Below are 24,508 nucleotides of genomic sequence, written 5' to 3'. Positions count from 1 at the left end.
ACAACACATTAAAAAGATCATACACCATGACCAAGTGGGCTTTATCCCAGGGATGCAAGGATTCTTCAATATCCGCAAATCAATCAATGTAATTCGCCATATTAACAAATTGAAAAATAAAAACCATATGATTATCTCAATAGATGCAGAGAAGGCCTTTGACAAAATTCAACATCCATTTATGATAAAAACTCTCCAGAAAGCAGGAATAGAAGGAACATACCTCAACATAATAAAAGCTATATATGACAAACCCACAGCAAACATTATCCTCAATGGTGAAAAATTGAAAGCATTTCCCCTAAAGTCAGGAACAAGACAAGGGTGTCCACTTTCACCGCTACTATTCAACATAGTTCTGGAAGTTTTGGCCACAGCAATCAGAACAGAAAAAGAAATAAAAGGAATCCAAATTGGAAAAGAAGAAGTAAAACTCTCACTGTTTGCAGATGACATGATCCTCTACATGGAAAACCCTAAAGACTCCACCAGAAAATTACTAGAGCTAATCAATGAATATAGTAAAGTTGCAGGATATAAAATCAACACACAGAAATCTCTTGCATTCCTATACACGAATAATGAGAAAATAGAAAAAGAAATTAAGGAAACAATTCCATTCACCATTGCAACGAAAAGAATAAAATACTTAGGAATATATCTACCTAAAGAAACTAAAGACCTATATATAGAAAACTATAAAACACTGATGAAGGAAATCAAAGAGGACACTAATAGATGGAGAAATATACCATGTTCATGGATTGGAAGAATCAATATAGTGTAAATGAGTATACTACCCAAAGCAATTTACAAATTCAATGCAATCCCTGTCAAGCTACCAGCCACATTTTTCACAGAACTAGAACAAATAATTTCAAGATTTGTATGGAAATACAAAAAACCTCGAATAGCCAAAGCAATCTTGAGAAAGAAGAATGGAACTGGAGGAATCAACTTGCCTGACTTCAGGCTCTACTACAAAGCCACAGTCATCAAGACAGTATGGTACTGGCACAGACAGACACATAGATCAATGGAACAAAATAGAAAGCCCAGAGATAAATCCACACACATATGGACACCTTATCTTTGACAAAGGAGGCAAGAATATACAATGGAGTAAAGACAATCTCTTTAACAAGTGGTGCTGGGAAAACTTGTCAACCACTTGTAAAAGAATGAAACTAGATCACTTTCTAACACCGTACACAAAAATAAACTCAAAATGGATTAAAGATCTAAATGTAAGATCAGAAATGTAATTGTTTTTCAGCCCTTCTTTGGTATCTGTTTGTGTAATAACCGGCCAGGTATCTCAAAAAGTAGAAGTAGGTAGGCCTCTCTTGACGTTTTTATTTGCCCTGATGGTGACAGAATTGCCTCTGTCTTACGCAATACAGAATTGCCTCTATTTGAATATACAAACTTCAATCCAAGAAGCAAAGCAATCTGTATTAGTATTATGTTTTTTATGCTCCTTGTTTCTTTACACCCTAAACTCCAGTTTAGTGGTAGTGTTTTTAGAATGATGACAAGCCCATATGATTTCTTTGTTGGATGCTCCTGACATTTTATTTCTAATTATCATAATAATTATCAAGAAAGTTTTCTGAAACACCTACATAATTATGCATAGCATTATTTCCTTTAAAATCTTTATTTCTAAAATGTTGTGCTGGTTCTGTGCAGACTGTGTTGAGTAGAGGTCTGATTTTTTAGCTCCTGAGTTTTCAGCAGAGTTTTTAGATAAATGTACAGTTAGAGTGTTTGTTCTTTTTATTTATAAGCAAAATTTCAGTTGTGTATGTTAAAGCAAAAGTTAACTTTTTTTTTAACTTGAGGCCATCTGTAGCTGATGATTCTGAAATACATGTAGCTTGCCATCATAATCCTAAATGTTTTAGTAATCAGAAATACTGTTGGATGTTTCATTTTTAAAGGAAGTTTCTCCATCCTCCAGATGCTTGACTTTTAAGCAAACAAATTATAGGTAGATTACCATTAAAGTTAAGTAGAAGGAAACCAATTATCTTTTCCTTTATTTATTGCTTGTTCATAAAGGTGTTTTTCCTTGTCAGAGAAAAGTGTCCCTCCTACCATGGTAATGCCCAACTGTTTATCACCCTGCATGGAATGCCTTTCCTTTCCTTCAAGACTCAGCTCAAAAGTTGCCTCCTCTGTAAAGCTTCCTAACCCTTCCCTGTAGGCAGTATTGGTCATTCTGCCAGTTAAAGTTTCTGTGTGTATTGTGTTTATCTTATCACCTGTCACATAATCATGTCACAGTTATCTTATGATATGACAGTTATTTGTATGCCTTCTTCCTAATAAACTATCAGCTTCTTGAGGACACTGATTTTCATATTCATTTTTATAATCCCAATTCCTGGCACACAGTTCAGTTCAGTTCAGTCGCTCAGTCGTGTCTGACTCTTTGCGACCCCGTGAATCTCAGCACGCCAGGCCTCCCTGTCCATTACCATCTCCCGGAGTTCACTTAGACTCATGTCCATCGAGTCCATGATGCCATCCAGCCATCTCATCCTCGCTCGTCCCCTTCTCCTCCTGCCCCCAATCCCTCCCAGCATCAGAGTCTTTTTCAATGAACTGTTCGCATGAGGTGGCCAAAGTACTGGAGTTTCAGCTTCAGCATCATTCCTTCCAAAGAAATCCCAGGGTTGATCTCCTTCAGAATGGACTGGTTGGATCTCCTTGCAGCGCAAGGGACTCTCAAGAGTCTTCTCCAACACCACAGTTCAAAAGCATCAATTCTTCGGCGCTCAGCCTTCTTCACAGTCCAACTCTCACATCCATACATGACCACAGGAAAAACCATAGCCTTGACTAGACGGACCTTAGTCGGCAAAGTAATGCCCCTGCTTTTGAATATGCTGTCTAGGTTGGTCATAACTTTTCTTCCAAGGAGTAAGCGTCTTTTAATTTCATGGCTGCAGTCACCATCTGCGGTGATTTTGGAGCCCCCCAAAATAAAGTCAGCCACTGTTTCCACTGTTTCCCCATCTATTTCCCATGAAGTGATGGGATCGGATGCCATGATCTTCGTTTTCTGAATGTTGAGCTTTAAGCCAACTTTTTCACTCTCCTCTTTCACTTTCATCAAGAGGCTTTTTAGGTCCTCTTCACTTCAGAGGGCACTAAAATGATGTTTTGTGCATCAGTGACCCAGATTCATGTTCTTTCAAATATGGACCATTGCAGCAGTATTCTAACAAGATTTCCTACATTCAGTGTTTCCTGTCGGGGGTATATTCTGTATTTTGTCAACAGCTTAATATTTTAGAGAAACAGTTTAATATCAGGTCATTACCATACTCCCTCAAAGCCCAGTAATTTACAGTTATCTAAAATGTAAAGTCTAAAATTCTTAGCCTGAAACTTAAGGCTTTCCTTAGTCTATTCTCTAAACTACCATACACTTTATTCATTAAATTGATGAAACAGGTTATTATTTGCCACAGGTGAGATGTAACTAAGGTGTGGTAGTACAAAGTAGCTTGTGTTGTTACTTAGATGCACCCCTTGTTTCTCAGGCCAGTGGGAACCTCCATGAAGGCAGTGTGGGTCTGCTTTTCTCCAGAGCACCTATGGTTACTCAGTTAACCATTTACAAGCACTCCTGTAGTTCTCTCTGTCTCGTTTCTGCTTACTGTGGTTCTGCCTGAAGTGTTCTTGCTCCATTATCTGCTTATCAATATTTCACCTACTCTGTAGGCCTATCTCAAGTGACAGTCTTCTCTGAAATCTTCTTTGATTGTCTTTACCTCTTGCCACAAGAGGTATGGTATGGTATCTTGCCACAAGATTCATTCTTGGAATGAATCTCTCCCTCCTCCATATTTCTTATTCTTGGATACCTCCTTTCTGCCTTACATTTTAGTTAATTGTATCTGTATTTTCTGCCCTTGTAATATTCAGTGTAGAAAAGAGCTTGAGCTTGTTGATTTTTATGAGCCTAAATTATACTTGTCTAAATTATATTTCCAACTTTTTTTTTTTAATGAAAAGACGGATCTGTAACTTTTAGGAAAAAAAGCAACAAGGTTATTATACTGTTAAGCCTTATAATTCATATTACTATGAATAAATTTTAAGTATCTCTAGAATTATATACTTAATGGTGACTATTTAAATGAAATAATGCAAAGATTGTTTGATTTCTTTAAGGGTTTCATTGGCTCTCCTGGAGAAGTAGGACAATTGGGACCTGAAGGAGAAAGAGTAAGTCTGTTTCCTTCAAATATTATTTCTAATGTGGTATACTAAGGGTAGAGTATAACAGTGCTGATAAACCCAGACTTCAGACAGGTAATTTTACTGAGTGAAACAAACCAGCTTTAAGAAAAATTAGATGATGTTTTCATTCTATCATGCAAAGAATTGAACTGCTTCTTTTTGACCCAAAGGAGTACATGGTTAGTACCCTACCTAGAAAAGCGTGCTGTTCTGTAAATAGAGTTTGTTTGTAAATCCAACAGAGTTAGCCTAGGTACCCAACTAACACAATCAGCTGTATAGTACCATACTGTAATAGGTTGATAATACTTTTCACACAAATAATACATTGAAACAAACACAAAATAAAAGAGTTTTAATCTTACAGTACTGTACCTTGAAAAATATAGTCATCCAGTACAACAGCTGGTGTACAAGGACTGGCATAGAGTGAACAGGCAAGAAGAATTACTGACTGGGGGAGGGAGAAGAGGGGGGAGATGGTAGAGCTGAAGGGTCATCAGCAATAGGAGATGGAGGGCAAGCTGTAGTTTCTCTCATGACTGATGTTGATGGCATAGGTTTTGGTTCCTTGCTGGAACCAGACGCACATCCACATCTTTGAAGTTTGCAACTTGAAGGTTCATATGTAGGGGACTTACTGTATACAGTTCACATTGTTAATAACTCTGCTGCTTATGATACAGTCCTTTCCAGACCTGTTGGCATGAACTTATTTCTAGTAATTGATGTAATAAATAAACCAAAGTTATATGTTCTTGCAAAATGTCATCATCTTGGATTTAAGGATCCCAGTGACACTGACCATCAATAGGCACAATGTCCTATTGCTCACCTTTGAACTCTGTTGTCAGTAGAGATATTACATGAGTATTTTTGTCAACCACTGTTCAGTTGAAAGTAAATGGATTACTTCAACCATTGATATCTGCTAACTTATCTGCATATGCAAAAATCCCAAGATGCATAGTTCTGACAGATTTCATAGTCTCAAGGGCTTATAAAAGTGATTATGTCTCAAGGAGTTATATCAATAAGTATGCTTTAGATTATGAGTGACACAAAATTTCATTTCAAACTGGCTTCAAAATGAGAAGATTTTAAATAAACAATGATAACAGCAAATGATTTATTGTAATGGTTATATATATGTAATTCACTATGTAATATTAATTCATTTAATCTTGCAATACCCAATGAGATAGTATTATAATTCTCACTAAAAGTGTTAAATGTTAGTCATTCAGTCGCCCGACTCTTTGCAACCCCATGGACTGCAGCCCATCAGGGTCCTGTGTCCATGAGATTTTCCAGGCAAAGATACTGGAGTGGGTTGCTGTTTCCTTCTCCAGAGGATCTTCCCAACCCAGGGATCAAACCTGGGTCTCCTGCACTGCAGGCAGATTCTTTACCGATTGAGCTACAAGGAAAGCCCCTTGTAGCTATAATTCTCACGTAGATGAAGAAAATGAGGCACACAGAGAGATTTACCTAAAATTATACACAGATACTAAAATGAGGATTTAAACATATATATTCTGGCTGTAAAACCTGAGTACTTGAGTACTGTGTCCTGCCACTACTTCTTATGACCAGAAACAACAGGTTAGGTGGAATCTAGGTACAGTGTGATCCTGTGAGCACAGTGAGATCATTGGTTTCTCCACTTGCCTTAACCAGTGTTGGCTTTATCATAAACCTGATTGCTCATATGATTGCAAGATTCCCAATGCAAGGGCTAAATATGCCTTTGTTTATGTTCAGCCAGAGAAACAGGGAGACAGGTGGTAATTGTCTGCTGGGTACAGAAAATAAGACTTCTGTTTGTCTGATTGTACCAACTTTGGTTACATACTACCTCTTGACAAATCATTATCACCAGATGAATGGCAGGATCCCATTTGGAAATACAGATGGGATGGATTTCTGAATAAAATCAAGATTTTGTTACGAGGAAGAAAAGGGGCTACTTAAATTAATATATTGACACTCTTCTAAATATCACTGAAGCTTAAAATATAATGTATTTTTCTCTTTTTCATACTCCACAAATTGATGTTTGAAAAAAATAACTCATTGATTTGATAAATATTTGGTTTTTTGAAGTATAGCTAATTTACAGTATTTTAGGTACATAGCATCTTGGTTCAATATTTTGATGAATTATGCTCCATTAAAAGTTATTACAAAATAATGGCTATACGTCCTTGTGCCATAGAGTATATCCCCTATTGCTTAGGTATTTTACACATACTAATTTTTATCTCTTAATCCCATAGCCCTATCTTGCCCCTCCCCCTTCCCTCTCTCCATGAATAACCACTAGTTTGTTTTCTGTATCTGTGAGTCTGTTTCTGTTTTGCTATATATATTTGTGTGTTTTATTTTTTTAGATTCCACTTATAAGTGGAATATTACACTATATTCATCTTTCTCTGACTTGTTTTACTAATCATAATATTCTCTAAATCCATCCACTGCTGCAGATGTCAGAATTTAATTTTTTATGGCTCTATAATATCACACACACAAATACACATATACACACAAATAATATATGTGTATTTATACATACATACACACAGATGTATTTATCCATTTATCTGTTGATGGACCCTAGGGTTGCTTCCATGTCTTGGCTATTATAAATAGTGCTGGTATGAAGGTGTCTTTTCAAATTACTGTTTCCCAGGTTAATGATTCCCAAACTGCTGAATCATATGTAGTTCTGTTTTTAGTTTTTTGAGAAACCCCATTACTATTTTCCATAGTGGCTGTATCAATTTATATTCCCACCAACAGTATAGAAGGGTCCTTTCTTCCATGTCCTCACCAACATTTGTTGTTTGTGCTCTTTTTGTACCAACTTTGGTGGCCATTCTGACAGGTGTGAGGTGATATCTCATGTAGTTTTGATTTGCGTTTCTCTAATAATTAGCAGTATATGGCATCTCTTCATGTGCTTCTTAGCTAACTGTATGTCTTTGGATGCTGGGAAAACTGGGCAGCTACATGTAAAAGAATGAAATTAGAACATTTCCTTACACCATTCACAAAAATAAACTCAAAATGGATTAAAGACCTAAATGTAAAACCTGAAACTGTAAAACACTTAGATTGGTACATAAGTAGAACACTCTTTGTCATAAATCATAGCAGTATTTTGGGGGATCTGTCTCCTAAGGCAAAATAAATTAAAGCAAAAATAAATGAATGGGACTTAATTAAATATACAAGCTTTTGTATAGCATAGGAAACCATCAACAAATAGAAAAGACAACCTATTGAATGGGAGATAATATTTTCAAATTATATGACTGACAAGGAGTTAATAATATCTAAAATGTAAAAATGGTTTATGCAACTCAACGTAAAAAGAAACAACCCAATCAAAAAAGCAAATAGGTATTTACTTTTGACTTTTTTACATTCTAGGGTGTTCCTGGGATCCGTGGAAAGAGGGGTCTTAAGGGAAGACAGGTAATTAGATTCTTATTTTATGAGGTTTGGTTTAGAGGAATATAATCTAATTGTATGTATGTTTCTCACCTGTTAAGCTAGTTGTTGTTCTTGTCATCCACAATCCATCTCATTCAACAGAGTTTAAATTTTGCCACTTTAACAGCCTACCCAATAATGCCTGACAATATGAAGAAGTATTTAGATTAAAAAATAACTTGGAATTTAACTCTTCTAACCCATTTCATTGGAGAAGGCAATGGCACCCCACTCCAGTACTCTTGCCTGGAGAATCCCAGGGACGGGGGAGCCTGGTGGGCTGCCGTCTATGGGGTCGCACAGAGTCAGACATGACTGAAGCGACTTAGCAGCAGCAACCCATTTAATATAAGAGTGGAAGAGACCTTTATCCTTACAGTGGTGGTTTAGTCGCTAAGTTGTGTCCGACTCTTGAGACCCCATGGACTGTACCCTGCCAAACTCCTCTGTCTATGGGATTTTCCAGGCAAGAATACTGGAGTGGGTTGCCGTTTCCTTCTCCAGGGAATCTTCTGGGCTCAGGAATTGAACCCGAGTCTCCTGGATTGCAGGCAGACTCCTGTATTGCAGGTGGATTCTTTACCAACTGAGCTTCGAGGGAAGCCTTATGAGAAGGTCCTAAAATTAAAATGTTACAGAAAACACAAGGACAATTTAACACACTAATAACAGCATTACTCACCCTTCTGCTTTAGGGATTTTAAAAATGCCCATTTGAGATGATAGCTCAGAAACTAGGTTCTTATATATTTAGATTTTTTTTAAATCAAGTGAATTTTGCTTGATAATATAATTTGAGAGATGGTTAAAAATTGTGACATTATCTAATACCCCTATATTTAACAAGTGAGAAAGTTGTGGTTCAGAAAAGTGTTCTTGGGTTATCCTGGCTGTGTTGGTATAGCTAATTTGTACGTGGTGTTAGTGACTCAGTTGTGTCCGATTCCTTGCGACCACATGGATCCTGCCACGCTCCTCTGTACATGGGATTCTCCAGGCAAGGCTACTGGAGTGGGTTGCCATTCCCTTCTCCATGGAATCTTCCCAACCCAGATCCTGAACCCGGGTCCCCTGCATTGCCGACACATTCTTTACCATCTGAGCCACGAGGGAAGTCCAGATAGCTAGTTAGCTACCCGCTTTTCACTTGTGCTGTTTTTGTTACAATTCAGATATTTATTAGGATTAAGACATTGTGTGCTACACTGTGCTGTCTACTCTATGAGGAAGAAAATTTTCTGTCATAACACCTTTTCTAGATTGGGTTGGCCCAAAAGTTCATTCAGGTTTTTCTCTACACTGTTATGGAAAAAATCAAACAAACCTTTTGGCCAACCTAGTAGTTAAAATCTTACTTGTAATGCTAAACAATTGCAATCTTACCAGAATATTCATTTCCTTTTAAAGTATTTTATTCTTTGAGCTTTGCATTATTTCTCATAGATTAGAATAGGTCAGTGTCACCATTATTTGGGTGAGGAGAACAAGGCCAGTGATATTAAAAGTCTTGCTCAGGATCACATAGTTATAAGTGGTAAAATAAAGAATTGAACCTCACCTCCTTTGAATATAAATCCAACAGCCTTTTTCTTACTGCTTAGATATTGCTACTCTCTATCTTCTACCTCTTACTACTTAGAAGAACGCTATTTTTTTATAACATAGGGACAAAATGTGTTAAAGTTTCACTTTAATGAGTTTAATATATTAAGATAAACTTATGAAACTAAGAAATAAAAAGTAAGGCAAACATTTTGTTTTCTTGCAATTACATTCAACATTAAAGCTAATCTTATAACAATTATAACAGCAGAAGCTGTACCATAACCATTACCATCATCACCATTTTTTATCTGCAAGCATATTATTTCTTTACAGTTTATTCCTCATACCCATACTTCAACAGAAATACCTCTCATGTGTCAAAATTCTAATCTAAATATGCAGATATATGCTGTCTCAAAATTTATGTTAGGTGAAGTTTATCTACCTTATTCTTGTCTTGTCTGTTTTATGTCTTATTTTTTTCCCATCCATTCCCTAGCAAAGTATGCTGTCAGTAAAAGAACTAATTAATTTATTTATGCTACTGTATTATTTCCAGTGTTTAAACAGTTACCTTACCTATTAATAATTATATTTTAAATATAGTTTAAGGCAAAATAAGTAATCTTGAATGGTGGAATTTTAAATATTGCTGAGAAAATATTTTCTCAGAGTCTCAGTGTTATATCACTTAAGTGGCTACCATCTTTATTAATTTAGCTGGTCTTATATATATATATATATATATATACATATATATAAACTTTATCTTGACAATATATGAGTATTATTTACTTTCCTACTCCATAATGAACTGTAAAATTGTCCATGGAAGTTTTTAGATAACTTCTGGTTTCTTACCCCATAGGGAAATACAAAATTATCCAATATGCTATTGAGTTCAAAAGAGGAGTTCAAGAAAATTGTGGAAAAATAGTGAATGGAGTGATCACTGGGTTCTTTTTTTAAAATTGTGCTATTCTTTACATTACAAATTTTTTGAAGTTTTATTGCTTTAAAAATATATGCCTTTTTAAGAGATTTAGATCTTTGGAAAATTGTATTCAAAAAACATATGTATCCCATTTTTCCTAAATGGTATTTATTATAGAAAATCTGTCTAGTGTTTTACTGTGTCATGTGTGCTTTTTCTTTTGAACCAAAAAAGTGATTTGACCATGTTTATGAGGAAATCACTGTACTTAAAACTAAGATACAGTTACAACCACAAGTAAAATTATGCCAAGATTGACCTCAGCGACTGTTGCAGAATATTATCCTATGCATAAATGCTCCACTACGTTCTATTTACTTTAAGTAAAATCATCTTCAAATAGCTTTGACATTAAGTAAGGGCAAATATATTAGCATGGGATATTACGTATCATGGGACACATATTTCAATTTAGATGATTAAAATTCCATGAGAAGAATGGTTACTTATGACAATTTTAATAACAGTAAATGGAAAACATCTTTTGATACCATTTCTGATCTCTTTGATGTGGAAAATATTAGCCATTTTAATACAAACATGGCCATTATCTCTTGGTAATTTATTAAATTATGTATGCTATTTGTTATATGTGAGGTAGATATTCAAATACAGAAGCAGAATTAAATGATCCAGGCCAACATAAAAGCTGACAGAAAGCATACATGTGAAATAAAATACAAAAACCTGGAAAGGCTGAAGTCTAAAAAGAATCTATATTTAATAAATTTTTGGCTATGCATATTTCAAAGACTGTTACTTCCAATTTTCTGCTGGTTTCATAGCTACTTAGAAGGGTGGATTGATGCTTCATTAAGGTACAGCTATGTTGATCCCATGTTTTTTCATTTACTGTCCTTAAGTATGAATAAGATGTACCTTATTGTACTCACCACTCCCTTCTAATTAATTTAATTAGTCTTACATTGTAAATGAGCTTGTTTCCTCAAGTTTTATGTAGATACAATTACTCAGTCTTTGCACATAGAATATGATTCAATTTTTTAATTGAAGTATAGTAGATTTACAGTGTTAGTTTCGGGTGTGTAGCAAAATGATTCAGTTATACATATACATCTATTCTTTTTTATATTCTTTTCCATTATAGGTTATTATAAGATATTCACTATTATAAGATAGTTCCCTACGCTACACACTGCTTCCCTGGTAGCTCAGACGGTAAAGCATCTGCCTACAATGCAGGAGACCTGGGTTCGTTCCCTGAGTTGGGAAGATCCCTTATGGAGAAGGAAATGGCAAGATCCCTTCTGGAGAAGGAAATGGCAACCCACTCCAGTACTCTTGCCTGGAAAATACCATGGACTGAGGAGCCTGGTAGGCTACAGTCCATGGGGTCACAAAGAGTCGGACATGACTGAGCAAATGGAGTCATTTGAATAATCAGTGTGTCTATTAATCCCAAACTACTCATTTATCTCTCCTTCCCTTTATCCCTTCCTCCTTCAGTAATTAGTTTGTTTTCTGTGTCTTTGAGTCTTGTTTTGTAAATAAGTGCATTTGTATCATTCTTTTAGATTGCACATATACGTGATATCATATTGGTCTTTTTTGTCTGACTCTACTTAATATGATAATCTCTAGGTCCATCCATGTTTCTTCAAATGGCATTACCTAATTTTTATGATTGAGTACTATTCCGTTATATTCATGTATGCATTTGTTTATATATATATATATATACACAAACACATTCATACATGCATATCATGTCTTTATCCATTCATCTTGTCAGTGGATGTTTAGGTTACTTCCATGTCTTGGCTATTGTAAATAGTGCTGCTGTGAATATTGGAGTGCATGTATCTTTTTGAATTAGAGTTTTCATCTTTTTTGGATATATCTCCTGGAGTGGGGTTGCTGGATCATATGGTAACTGTATTTTTGTTTTTTAAAGGAACTTCTATGCTGTTCTCCATAGTGATTGCACTAGTTTACAACAGTGTCGGAAGGTTTTCTTTTCTCCACACTATCTGCAGCGTTTATTGTTTGTGGACTTTTTGATGATGGCCATTCTGACTGGTGTTAGGTGATACCTCACTGCAGTTTTGATTTGCATTTCTCTGTTAGCCATTTTGAACATCTTTTCATGTGCCTGTTGGACACGGTTCAGTGTCAAGTAATTATTATAGCATATAATTTGTAGAATAACAGTAACTGTTTTTAGATAATTCCTTAAATTTTATGTAACATATTACACTTATAGTTTTATAGTCTCAAAATTACCAGAAACTGGTAAAAATAAATTATATAACTTTCTGTATTATAAAATATGAAACACTCTGATAGTCAAAATAGTAAAGATAGTGGGCATAGAAAACTTCCAAATCCAAGTCCAAGTCACTATAAATATGATCTTTGGATTACTATTTTTTTAACCTGAATACTAAAGCTCTATGTTTGATATGAGTAATTTTAAAAAGTATGAAAATGTATATGTATTAACATGGCATATATGTGTATACCACAGAAATTTATAGAGAAGCAGTAAAAGTTCAGTCCAAAACTGTTAGAATATTGCTAAGCTAAAAATTTGGGAAGATATTGTCATAAATCATATGCCCATACTGGTTGCCAAAGAATCACTTATTTCCCGGAGTAAACACTAAGTATGGAATTAAGTTGTTGTGAACCAACTTCCTTAGTGATGTCTGTATTATTTTAATGAAATTATAGACTTACAAGTAAGAGATACCTTCTCCTAGATAGTATAAATATTATATGATGCTACTGAAATGGATACATTTAAAAATAACATGTTATTTTGGTTGTTTGAATTATTTATTATTTGGCTTCATATTGGAATTTTAAAATCAGTGTTTCTGTTTAAAATTATTTCATTTTAAATTTTACCAGAAAACTTACTTCACCCAAAATAAAACATTGTATTTTATTCAGTTTGCAGATAGAGTTGATATTTGTAACACAATGTTTTTGGTTTTCAACCAGAAAAGTAAAAAATTGTTTTTTTAAGGGATTTGGTGTATTTCAGGATCAGGCTGTGTTAAAATTGTTTTATTAAAAAACTCATTTGTTCCTTAGGCTTAGATTGTTGACATTTGAGAAGTGGTTTTCTTCCAAACTACTTTTGATTTCAAGATCTTAGTATTAGGTACTTACTAATCAATTATTTTTAAAGACCTAATATAATCACTTACATATTAGTCAACATTTGTGTACTCATGCTTTTGGGTACTGAGATAATGTAGTTCTTACGTCTTCCTTTTTTTTCCTTGCTGCACTCTACACTGTCACAATTGGATCAAAATCTTTATTGTCAGTTAATATTGGAGATCTTAAAACAAGATAGTAGACAATCTTTCAGAGAAGGCAGTGGCACCCCACTCCAGCACTCTTGCCTGGAAAATCCCATGGATGGAGGAGCCTGGTGGGCCGCAGTCCATGGGGTCGCTAAGAGTCGGACACGACTGAGCGACTTCACTTTTACTTTTCACTTTCATGCATTGGAGAAGGAAATGGCAACTCACTCCAGTGTTCTTGCCTGGAGAATCCCAGGGACGGGGGAGCCTCATGGGCTGCCATCTATGGGGTCGCACAGAGTCGAACACGACTGAAGCGACTTAGCAGCAGCAGCAATCTTTATTAGCTGAGACTCTTAGACATGATAGGGCTTCCCTGGTGGCTCAGAGGTTAAAGTGCCTGCCTGTAATGCGGGAGACCTGGGTTCGATCCCTGGGTTGGGAAGATCCCCTGGAGAAGGAAATGGCAACCCACTCCAGTATTCTTGCCTGGAGAATCCCATGGACAGAGGAGCCTGGTGGGCTACAGTCAGGTCGCAAAGAGGTGGACATGACTGAGTGACTTCACTTTCACTTAAACATGATAGAACTACTGTTCTGTTTTATATGTCTTACTGTTTTTATTTGAGAAGCTTCTTGGAGCATATGATATGAACCAAATTATTTAAAAGCATAACACTACCCGCTGATTTATAATAGAAAAGAAGAATGCTGTTAAAAAAAAATGAGCAATACAGGGAAAGAGGATTTATGTATATGTGTTAAACTTATTTTATTGTTCTTGTTCAGTCACTAAGTTGTGTCCAACTCTTTGTGACCCCATGGACTGCAGCAAGCCAGGCTCTCCTGCCCTTATCTCCTGAAGTTTGCTCAAATTCATGTCCACTGAGTTGGTGATGGTGTCTAACCATCTCATCTTCTGCTGCCCCCCTTCTCCTTTTCCCTTCAATCTTTATCAGCATTAAGATCTTTTCCAGTGAGTCAGCTCTTGGCATTAAGTGGCCAAAGTATTTGAGCTTCGGCATCAGTCCTTCCAATGAATATTCAGGATTGATTTTCTTTAGGATTGACTGGTTGGATCTTGTAGTCCAGGGGACTCTCAAGAGTCTTTTTCCAACACCACAATTCAAAAACATCAATTTTTCAGCACTCTGCTTTCTTTATGGTCCAACTCTCACATCCATACATGACTACTAGAAAAACATAGTTTTGACTATATGGACCTTTGTTGGCAAAGTGATGTCTCTGCAATTTAATATGCTGTCTAGTTTTGTCATAGCTTTTCTCCCAAGGAGCACGTGTCTTTTAATTTCATAGATTGAGTAACTGTCCACAGTGATTTTGGAGTGCAAGAAAATAGGATCTGTCACTGCTTCTACTTTTTCCCCTTCTATTTGCCATGAAATGATGGGACTGGATTTTATATATGTTACTAATTCCAAGTAGCTCTCTTTTTAAGGCAGAGTTTCCAAACTTCATTCTGTAGTGCCACAGGAAATTCTATAGCTCCATTAAAAGAAATTTTTTTTTCAGGGTCACAGTAGTGTCTTACAGTGTCTTTATCCATAGTCTCTTACAGTAAGTTGAAGCAAATTTATATAGATCCATGGCCTAAAATATCTATGCCAAAACTGACTTTTCCAGGGTTGAAGATAACATATTGGAGATTGGATTGGCTCTCAACAATACCTAGAAAATAGTTGTCAAAATGTAGAAGTTTTTTTCCTGAGGACTTTTTCAGATCTGATAATAATAGGTTATAAATAATCAAATCATATTATAATTGAAGTTTGATTAAAAGCAAAAGAGTATTCCGTTTTCTTCCTATGAACATCAAAGTATCACAACCTAGAATAGTGGGGAAAATAACACCCTTAGGCACTGGGACTTCAGAGATGTTTACTTTTCTAAGTATAGAAAATAGTATCTCCTGTTCTGTTCTCAGACATCTTTCTGCTAGAAGAATCTATTTTAAGTAAACTGTATTTTGGCTTCTAACTCCAGTGTTAGAATTTCAGAATATAAACTCTTCTGTTAGACATCTGTTATTAGTTCTTTCTTTAGCCCCAAACAATCTTAAATATGTACTGCAAAGCCATGTTTCAAATACATACATTTTATGGAGAATTGGGAGATAGTGTTTTCTTTGACCCAGGAAAAGTTTGAGTTAAATTATAGAAAAAGAAAGGACTAGTATTGCTGCTACTGCTAAGTCACTTCAGTCGTGTCTTACTCTGTGCGACCCCATAGACGGCAGCCCACCAGGCTCCCCTGTCCATGGGATCTTCCAGGCAAGAGGACTGGAGTGGGTTGCCATTGCCTTCTCCGAGTATTGCTAGAGCACTACAAAAAATTGTCACTAATTTTTCAGGAAAACTGTATTTTCTGGATTCTGCTTTACTGGGTTAGGCTGTAGTAAGTAGGTTTGGCTAACTATAGCTTGACAGGAGGGCTTCCTATGTGGCTCAGTGTTCAAAGAATCTGTCTGCCAATGCATGAGATGCCAGAAACATGAATTCAATCCCTGGGTTGGCAAGATCCCCTGGAGAAGGGAATGGCTACCCACTCCAGTATTCTTGCCTGAGAATCCCAGGGACAGAGGAGCCTGGCAGGCTACAGTCCATGGGTTTGCAAAGAGTTGGGCATGACTTAGTGGTGATAAGCTTGGCAAGAAGAGCTCAGGAGTTTGAATTAAACCTACCTTCAAGGTCAAGTCACTTCCCTGGTGACTCAGACGGTAAAGCGTCTGTCTATGATGTGGGAGACCTGGGTTCGATCCCTGGGTTGGGAAGATCCCTTGGGGAAGGAAATGGCAATCCACTCCAGTACTGTTGCCTGGAAAATCCCATGGACAGAGGAGCCTGGTAGGCTACAGTCCATGGGGTCGCAAAGAGTCGGACATGACTGAGCGACTTCACATTCAAGGTCAAGTCAGTTACTGACCAAGAAGAGAGATGCCCAGTGAACACAATTAGTAAATTTGAGGAAATCCAGGCAGAGCATGATTTCATGAGGGTATGACACCAGCAAGTAGAAATTTAGGCAGGCATTTATTTTCAGGGTGAAAAACTTCAGGGAGAACTCAAGAGAGTCTTGTAGGTTATAAAAATGAGGAATGTGAAAATGTGAGTGCAGATATGGAAGTGAAATTTGGCTTGGGTTCATGATCTGTATTCTCCTTGTGGGAAAATTTAAGAATAAGGTTGGCCTTTATGATTGAGGGATAATGTTATGTGTCAAAAATGGTTCTTGAACACAGGGATAAGGCATATTCTTGTTCCTAGAACTAGAGTCCAAGTGGTAACCAGTCTTTAACAACAATACAGGAGCTTCAGTCTGAGAACTGAGGCCCAGATCATAGCTGCTGTTGCTGCTGCTAAGTCGCGTCAGTCGTGTCCGACTCTGTGCGACCCCATAGATGGCAGCCCAACAGGCTCCCCTGTCCCTGGGATTCTCTAGGCAAGAATACTGGAATGGGTTGCCATTTCCTTCTCCAATGCATGAAAGTGAAAAGTGAAAGCTGCTGCTGCTGCTGCTAAGTCGCTTCAGTCGTGTCTGACTCTGTGCGACCACATAGATGGTAGCCCACCAGGCTCCCCCGTCCCTGGGATTCTCCAGGCAAGAACACTGGAGTGGGTTGCCATTTCCTTCTCCAATGCATGAAAGTGAAAAGTTAAAGTGAAAGCTAGGTTAATAATAAAACCTGATTTGATGCTAAATCTCCAAGAATTTGGCTGAAACCCCTTAAATTCTTACCTAAGTTTACAATTAGTTTCAACTGTTACGGAATGGTTTATCATTGAAATGTGGATCAAACTGTCTTACCTATGAGGAAAAGAAAGCGGCAAAGACTGAATTATCACCAAGTACTTTATACTCTAATTTTCCTTACAGTAAAGTGTTTGTCTTTAAAGGACTTTAAACTATCAGGATTTTCTGGTAATATGTATTCATGTGTAGAATGTATAAACTTGACCTGTAGGTTTTATTATTTTAGTATATTTAAGCCTAGACAATTTGGTGCAGTCTTCTCTTTTTATTTCTTCCCCTTGGAACAAGTTGAATTTCTGTTTTTATTGGTAGTGACTGTTTATCAGTAATACCTGTTTAGTGTATGTATCTTTTATGATAACTTTTATTTATCTCTACTTTAAGTTGAACTTTTTTCTAAACATTTTTTCTTTAGAAAGAGTAAAATGGGTTCACAGTTCATTGTAGTCTTTAATAGAAGAAGTTTGTAATGATTTTTTTTGATTCCATAAATATAGTCATCAATGATTTTATGGTTTAGTTCTAATCTTTCTCTAGTTTTATATTCAGTATTTTTTAAATGTCTTTGTAGAACTAGGAAAATAATTATCTTACTAGATTCCAAAAGGGGTAAGTTTTCCACTGTTTCATGATACTTAGCTTACTACCAAGTATAGTATCTATGTGTAGTCTGTGGTATTAACACCACATATATATTCAGGCATACCAAGTCTAGAATACTTCTTTTGTTCTTAATGTTTGATAACTACCATATTTGATAGCAGTAACATCAGACCCAAGCAAGAGAGAAGCTTGATGTGGGTTCTGCATTTTAGAGGACTCTGCACTTCAAAAACAATTAAAATAAATGTATTAAAACACACACACACACACACACACACACACACGAGTTCCCCATCATTCAGGATCTAGCCTTTAGCACTGGCATTGTATGACCTGTAATCCTAGACATCCATTCATGTTGTTATGTATTAGGTACCTATTGCTTATTCCATGTTAGAGGTGTAGAAAACAATATGTATATATTATTTCTTATAGTTTCTGTGGGTTAGGAATTTGGGAGTGGCTTATTTGGGTGGGTTTAGCTTAGGGTTTTATATGAAGTTATAATCAACATTTGCTAGCTAGGTAATGCTCAAAATCCTTCAAGCTAGGCTTCAGCAGGACATGAACTAAGAAATTCCAGATGTATAAGCTGGATTTAGAAAAGGCAGAGGAACCAGAGGTCAAATTACCAACATTTGTTAGATCATAGAAAACGCAAAGGAATTCCAGAAAAACAACTAATTCTGCTGAAGCTTCAATACTTTGGGCCACCTGATGTGAAGAGCTGACTCATTGGAAAGGAGCCTGGTGAATTTTGAGGGCAGGAGGAGAAGGGGCTACAGAAGATGAGATGGTTGGATGGCATCACTGACTCAATGGACATGAGTTTGAGCAAACTCTGGGAGATAGTGAGGGATAGGGAGGCCTGGCGTTCTGCAGTCCATGAGGTCACGAAGAGTTGTACATGACTGAGTACTGAACAGCAAGGAGCCCCTCTACTCACTGTTTTTTAAGGGAATTAAGCACAGGGAGGCTAGGTCACTTGTTCAAGGTCACCTACACCTATAGGGGAGTCAGGATTTGACCATATAGATCTGGCTCCACTGAACTGACTTGTACCCTGAGCATGGATACAAAGCTGTTTGTTGAAATCATTGTAAAATATATTTCAATGAAAATTCCTACCTCATAGTCCAGTCATCTGAAGGCTTGAGTGGGACTGAAGGATCTTATTAAGGTGGCTCACTTACTGGCTGATGGGAAGTCTCATTCCCTCCCGATGGGGAGCTCTCCACATGGCAACTTGAGTGTCCTTTTTTTTGGTAAATGTTTAATTTTTTTTTTTTTTAATTTTTGGCCGTGCCGAGTCTTCCTTGTTGCACATGGGCTTTGTCTAGTTGTGATAAGTGGGAGCTATCTTTCACTGCAGTGTGTGAGCTTCTCATTGTGGTGGCTTCCCTTGTGGAGCCCAGGCTCTAGGCGCATGAGCTTCAGTAGTTGTGACGCATAGGCTTACTAGCTGCAGCTCAAGAGCTCCAGAGCATGCAGGCTTCCGTAGCTGTGGTGTGAGGGCTCCATGGTTGTGGCTCTTGGGCTCTCGAGTGTGGGCTCAGTAGTTGTGGTGCATAGGCTTATTTGTCCCATGGCATGTGGAATGTTCCTAGACCAGGGACCAAGCCCATTTCCTCTGCGTTGGCTGGCAGATCCTATCCACTGTGCCAGCAGTGTAAGTCCTGTGTGTCTTTACAGCATGGCTGCTAGCTTCCACCAGAGCAGATGGTTAATGAGAACAGGATGAATGGCTAGTGCCTTTTGTGACATATCTTTGGAAGTCACATACTGTCATTTCTATGTTCCGTTAGTTGCATAGACCAGTCAGAATTCAAAACAAGAGAGGATACACAAGGGCATTAATACCATGAAAACCCTGAGGATCCATCTCTGAGGCTGGCTACCAAGGTATTTTAATAAAATTCAAGCCTAGAGAAATTCTTCTCCACGTATCTTGCCTATAACCTCACATCTGAATACCATAAAGTTTTGTAGATGGTACCACTGCCAAAATGAAACGTGGAAACTGCTTGAGATTATGATGAAGATTGAGAAGCCAGTAGAAGCACTGAGGTCGAGGAAAGATGAATTAATGTATCTTATTCTCCTTTCAGCATGAATGCAATAGGATCTTGTGTAATGAAGTACTGTTTTGGTAATGCAAACCATCTATTTTCCTGCTTCTCTTTGTGCTCTGATTTTTGGTTTCAGAGGTAGTAGAATGAGTATAGTATTTGTAGTAGTTGTACCATTTTGTAGTATTAAATAATTCATATTACTCTTAAATTTGTATTTCATAGGTATAGACACAAAATTCATGAAGCAGGATAAAAATTGTTTACATTGGCAAGTAGATGCATAGGAAATGCTAGAATAATGAAAATTTCAAAATATAGATATTAGATTACATTAAAATTTTAAAGAAAATATAAAATTTTAAATTTATTGAACCAGTATTATTCATTATTTATACTTTGTATATAGTATAATATATTTATAATTTATAATAGAAAATAAAAATCAGTAGAAAATTTTCAAAGAGATTATTTACTTAAATTTTTAAAATCTAGAAATAGTGCAGGTGGTCTTATATTGAGCATTACCATAGAGTAAAATTTGTAATAGGACTATGTACTCTAAAATGTAAATTTAATTACCATTTTTGTATAAGTTTCCTATCTGTTCCTACATAATAAATACTACAAACATAGCAGCTTAAAATAATACTCATTTATTATCTCACAGTTTTCATGGGTTACCCATCCAGATACTACTTATCTAGGTCTTCTGCTGAGGGTCATGAAGCCGCAGTGTCAGCTGCTGCATTATTACCTGGAGTCTTGGCTGAGCAGAGTTCACTTCCAAGCTCATTCAGGTTGTGAGAAGAATTTTTTTTCCTTGAGTTTGTGGAACTGAGGACTCTGGCTTTTTGCTTTTCTTTTTATTTGAGGGGGGTGGGGTAGCCCACCTTCAGGTCCTATGTCCATAGTTCCTTGAGGTCATTCACAGTTCCCTGCAATGTAGGCATCTCCAACACAGCTGCTTGTTTCATCAAGCTCACATGGGAAGATCCTAGCTCCAGACTGCTAAAGTGGACTTGTGTGGTATAGCATAATCACATCAGTGACATCCCATCATCTTTACTGTATTCTAGTTGTTAGAAGAAGCAAATCATAGCCCCACCACACTCAAAGGAAGGGTTTGGACAAAGATATGGACACTGGGAGGTAGGAATCATGAGGTGTCACCTTAAAGTCTGTTCACTACAGTGATCAAGCAGTGGAAACGAGCAAGAAAATTATTCACAACTTGAAGAGATCAAGTGAAGTCCCCTACAAAATAAATCTTTACAAAATAAAATTTTGTAACTGATCAAAACAATAAAAATGTAAGAAAGAGAATTATGTTCATAGAAGCAACAGTACAACTCTGGTATGCCCATTTAGAAGATGATAAGAAATTGCCAGTTATGCTAAAATGCCATAATGCCAACTTGCCATTTGTGAAATTGGCAAGTTGAGCAAAAAGGGCAAAAACTCAAGCTTTCCTATGGATGATAACCTGCAAATTGGCCATTACACCCTTTGGTAGGAAAACTCAGTTTGATTAAATTAGTGGTTATAATTTCCCACAAAGTAAATGTGAGGGAAATTTTATTTCATTTTGCAATGTATTTTTTCGAGGAGAAACGGAAACTGTAGAAACTCCTTTGTATTCCAAGTTCAAAGGCAAAGTGCTTTGTCACTATTGTTCCATATTTCACAATCAATATTTCAGATCCTTTTTTTTTTCACAATGGAAAAAGTATAGCTGCAAACACTTAGGTTCATTTTATTAAAGGAACTCAGAGCTCTTCCTGCATTAGAAAAGAAAAAAAAAATGCATGTGGTTGGCAGAAGTGAAATAACAACTGAATAAAGGGTGAACAAGCAGGGGCATTTGCAACATTATGAAACACTGGCATGATTTCCTTCGAAAGAAGATATACGGCCAATATAGCGAAATGATGCTTTTCTGTGACATTAACTGTACTATATTTCATACAACAAAACGTCTAGATGTAATAGCAATTATTTCAAATATTGGTAACACAGTGGTCAATAAATAAAATAGATAAAAACAATAAATTATCTCTGTCTAGAACAGAAAAATTAAAAATGGAGTGGAATGCTTAATGGGTAGCAAAGTGAGAGGAGAAATAATACATACAAATTTTTAAAGTAGATATAGTTTCAGTTCAACTAAATTGTTTCAGGGGCAAAGTGACATTGGGCAGCTAATATTTATTATATATATTGTTGAACTACCAGAAGAATAGGAAGTTGAAATTAATAAGTACTTATTCCGTTGTTTTTACGCTGTTCGTAGGGAATCCAGGCTTTGTGATAAGGGGAGAACTAGTCACAGGTCTCTGCCTTCTCCCCAGGGACTGGAGAGCAGCCTCCCCCACTGGATGAGAGTAGGGGGCCAATGGGTTTCAAAGATCACATCTTCTAGGCATCCTGAATGATTCTCCAAAAATGATTTTAGCAATCTGGCTTCTTGTTTAGACCAATTGCCCTTAAAAAAAAATTATTAACATATAATTTACATTCATTCGCCCCTTGAAAGTGTACAATTCGGTGGTTATTAGTATACTCACAGACTTGTGCAGCCATCACACTGTCTAATTTTAGAACATTTTCATTATCTCAGAAAGAAACTATATGATGTCACCCCCCAGTTCTTCACCACATCACAAGCTGTAGGCAATCATTAATCCACTTTCTATCTCTGTAGATTTACTTGTTCTGGACATTTCACATCAGTGGAGTCAGGCAGTGTGTCCCCTATTGTATATTATTTCACTGAGGTTTCTGGAAAACTTACTTAGGATCTGTCTAAAAATATCGATCGTCTCTTATACTTCAGATTTATTACAGTTTTTTAATTCTACTCTTTCCATTACCTGTATATCATAAAAACTTTCAAATGTCTATAATAATTCATACTGAATGGAATGATGTACTATAGATTTTTAAGCTTGTTGGCAACAGCATTTGACTTCCAAGGACAATGAAAGCAAATCCCTGTGTGAGCTTCAACTGATTTTAAAGGGGGTATAGCTGCAATATGTTTGACTACACAGATGAATTTTGCATTATCCTCTAATTACAAAATAAGGGAAACTGCTTCTAGTAGGAATTAACTATGTCTTAGAAACATCATACCTTTTTTTCCCCATTCTTAAAACAACTTTGCAATTTAGTCCATTCATGTTTGTATTAGTGAAGCAGTGATTTCTGGCAGTTTGTTAAACATATTTAATACTGGCTTGCCTAAGTAAAAGATTATAAAAAATCTAATAATGTGCTGTTATTTTTGTTAGTCTTACCAGTTTTTATAAACGAATGCTATCAAACTGTTGGAAATAAGTCTTACAAAGCATTTTGTAGTCTTTAAAAAAATTATTTACTTTTGGTTGCACTAGGTCTTCGTTGTAATGAGACGGCTCTTTCTAGTTGCAGCGAGTGGGGGCTACGCTTCGATGCAGTGTGCAGGCTTCTCATTGTGGTGGCTTCTCTTGTTACAGAGCACAGGTTCCATGCGCGTGGGCTTCAGTAGTGACAGCACTCGGGTTCAGTAGTTGTGGTGCCAGGGTTAGTTGCTCTGAGGCATGTGGAATCCTCCCAGACCAGGGACTGAACACGTGTCCTCTGCATTGGTAGGCAGGTTCTTATCCACTGCACCACTGCAGTGTCCTTGTCGTTGTTGTTCTTGTTGTTCAGTCACTCAGTTGTGTCCCAACTTTGTGACCCCATGGACTGCAGCATGCCAGGACTCCCTGTCCATCACCAACTCCCACAGTTTACTCAAACTCATGCCCACTGAGTCAGTGATGCCATCCAACCATCTCATCTTCTGTCGTCCCCTTCTCCTCCCACCTTCAATCTTTCCCAGCATCATGGTCTTTTCAAATGAGTCAGTTCTTTGCATCAGGTGGCCAAAGTATTGGAGCTTCAGCTTCAGCATCAGCCCTTTCAACGTATATTCAGGACTGATTTCCTTTAGGATTGACTGGTTTGATCTCCCTGCAGTCCAAGGGACTCTCAAGAATCTTCTCCAAAACCACAGTTCAAAAGCATCAATTCTTTGGTGTTCAGCCTTCTTTATAGTCCAGCTCTCACATCCATACATGACTACTGGAAAAATCATAGCTTTGACTGGACAAACCTTTGTCAGGAAAATAATGTCTCTGCTTTTTAATATGCTACCTAGGTGGGTCATAGCTTTTTTTTCCAAGGAGCAAGCATCTTTTAATTTCATGACTGCAGTAACCATCTGCAGTGATTTTGGAGCCCAAAAGAATAAAGTCTCTCATTGTTTCCACTGTTTCCCCATCTATTTGCCATGAAGTAATGGGACTGGATGCCATGTCTTTTGAATGTTGAATTTTAAGCCCACTTTTTCACTCTCCTCTTTCACCTTCTTCAAGAGGCTCTTTAGTTTTTCTTCGCTTTCTGCCATAAGGGTGGTGTCATATGCATATCTGAGGTTTTTGATATTTCTCCTGGTAATCTTGATTGCA

At 36.8% G+C, this 24,508-nt stretch overlaps 1 protein-coding gene across 4 annotated transcripts in view; it reads left to right on the top strand.

Annotated features, from left to right (window-relative positions):
- The window catches only part of COL24A1 (collagen type XXIV alpha 1 chain), a 392,145-nt gene that overhangs the window by 106,324 nt on the left and 261,313 nt on the right, over positions 1–24,508 (top strand). For all 4 annotated transcript variants that reach the window (XM_069596518.1, XM_069596489.1, XM_069596509.1 and 1 more), the window contains exons 12-13: positions 4,189–4,242; positions 7,693–7,737. In XM_069596518.1, the coding sequence (XP_069452619.1) occupies positions 4,189–4,242; positions 7,693–7,737 (99 nt within the window). The remainder of the gene's footprint in view (positions 1–4,188; positions 4,243–7,692; positions 7,738–24,508) is intronic.

The sequence above is a fragment of the Ovis canadensis genome, chromosome 1 (genome assembly GCF_042477335.2).
Source record: "Ovis canadensis isolate MfBH-ARS-UI-01 breed Bighorn chromosome 1, ARS-UI_OviCan_v2, whole genome shotgun sequence".
Lineage (NCBI taxonomy): Eukaryota > Metazoa > Chordata > Mammalia > Artiodactyla > Bovidae > Ovis > Ovis canadensis.
Note: the sequence above shows the minus strand (reverse complement) of the source record. Positions and strands in the feature narration are given on the sequence as shown.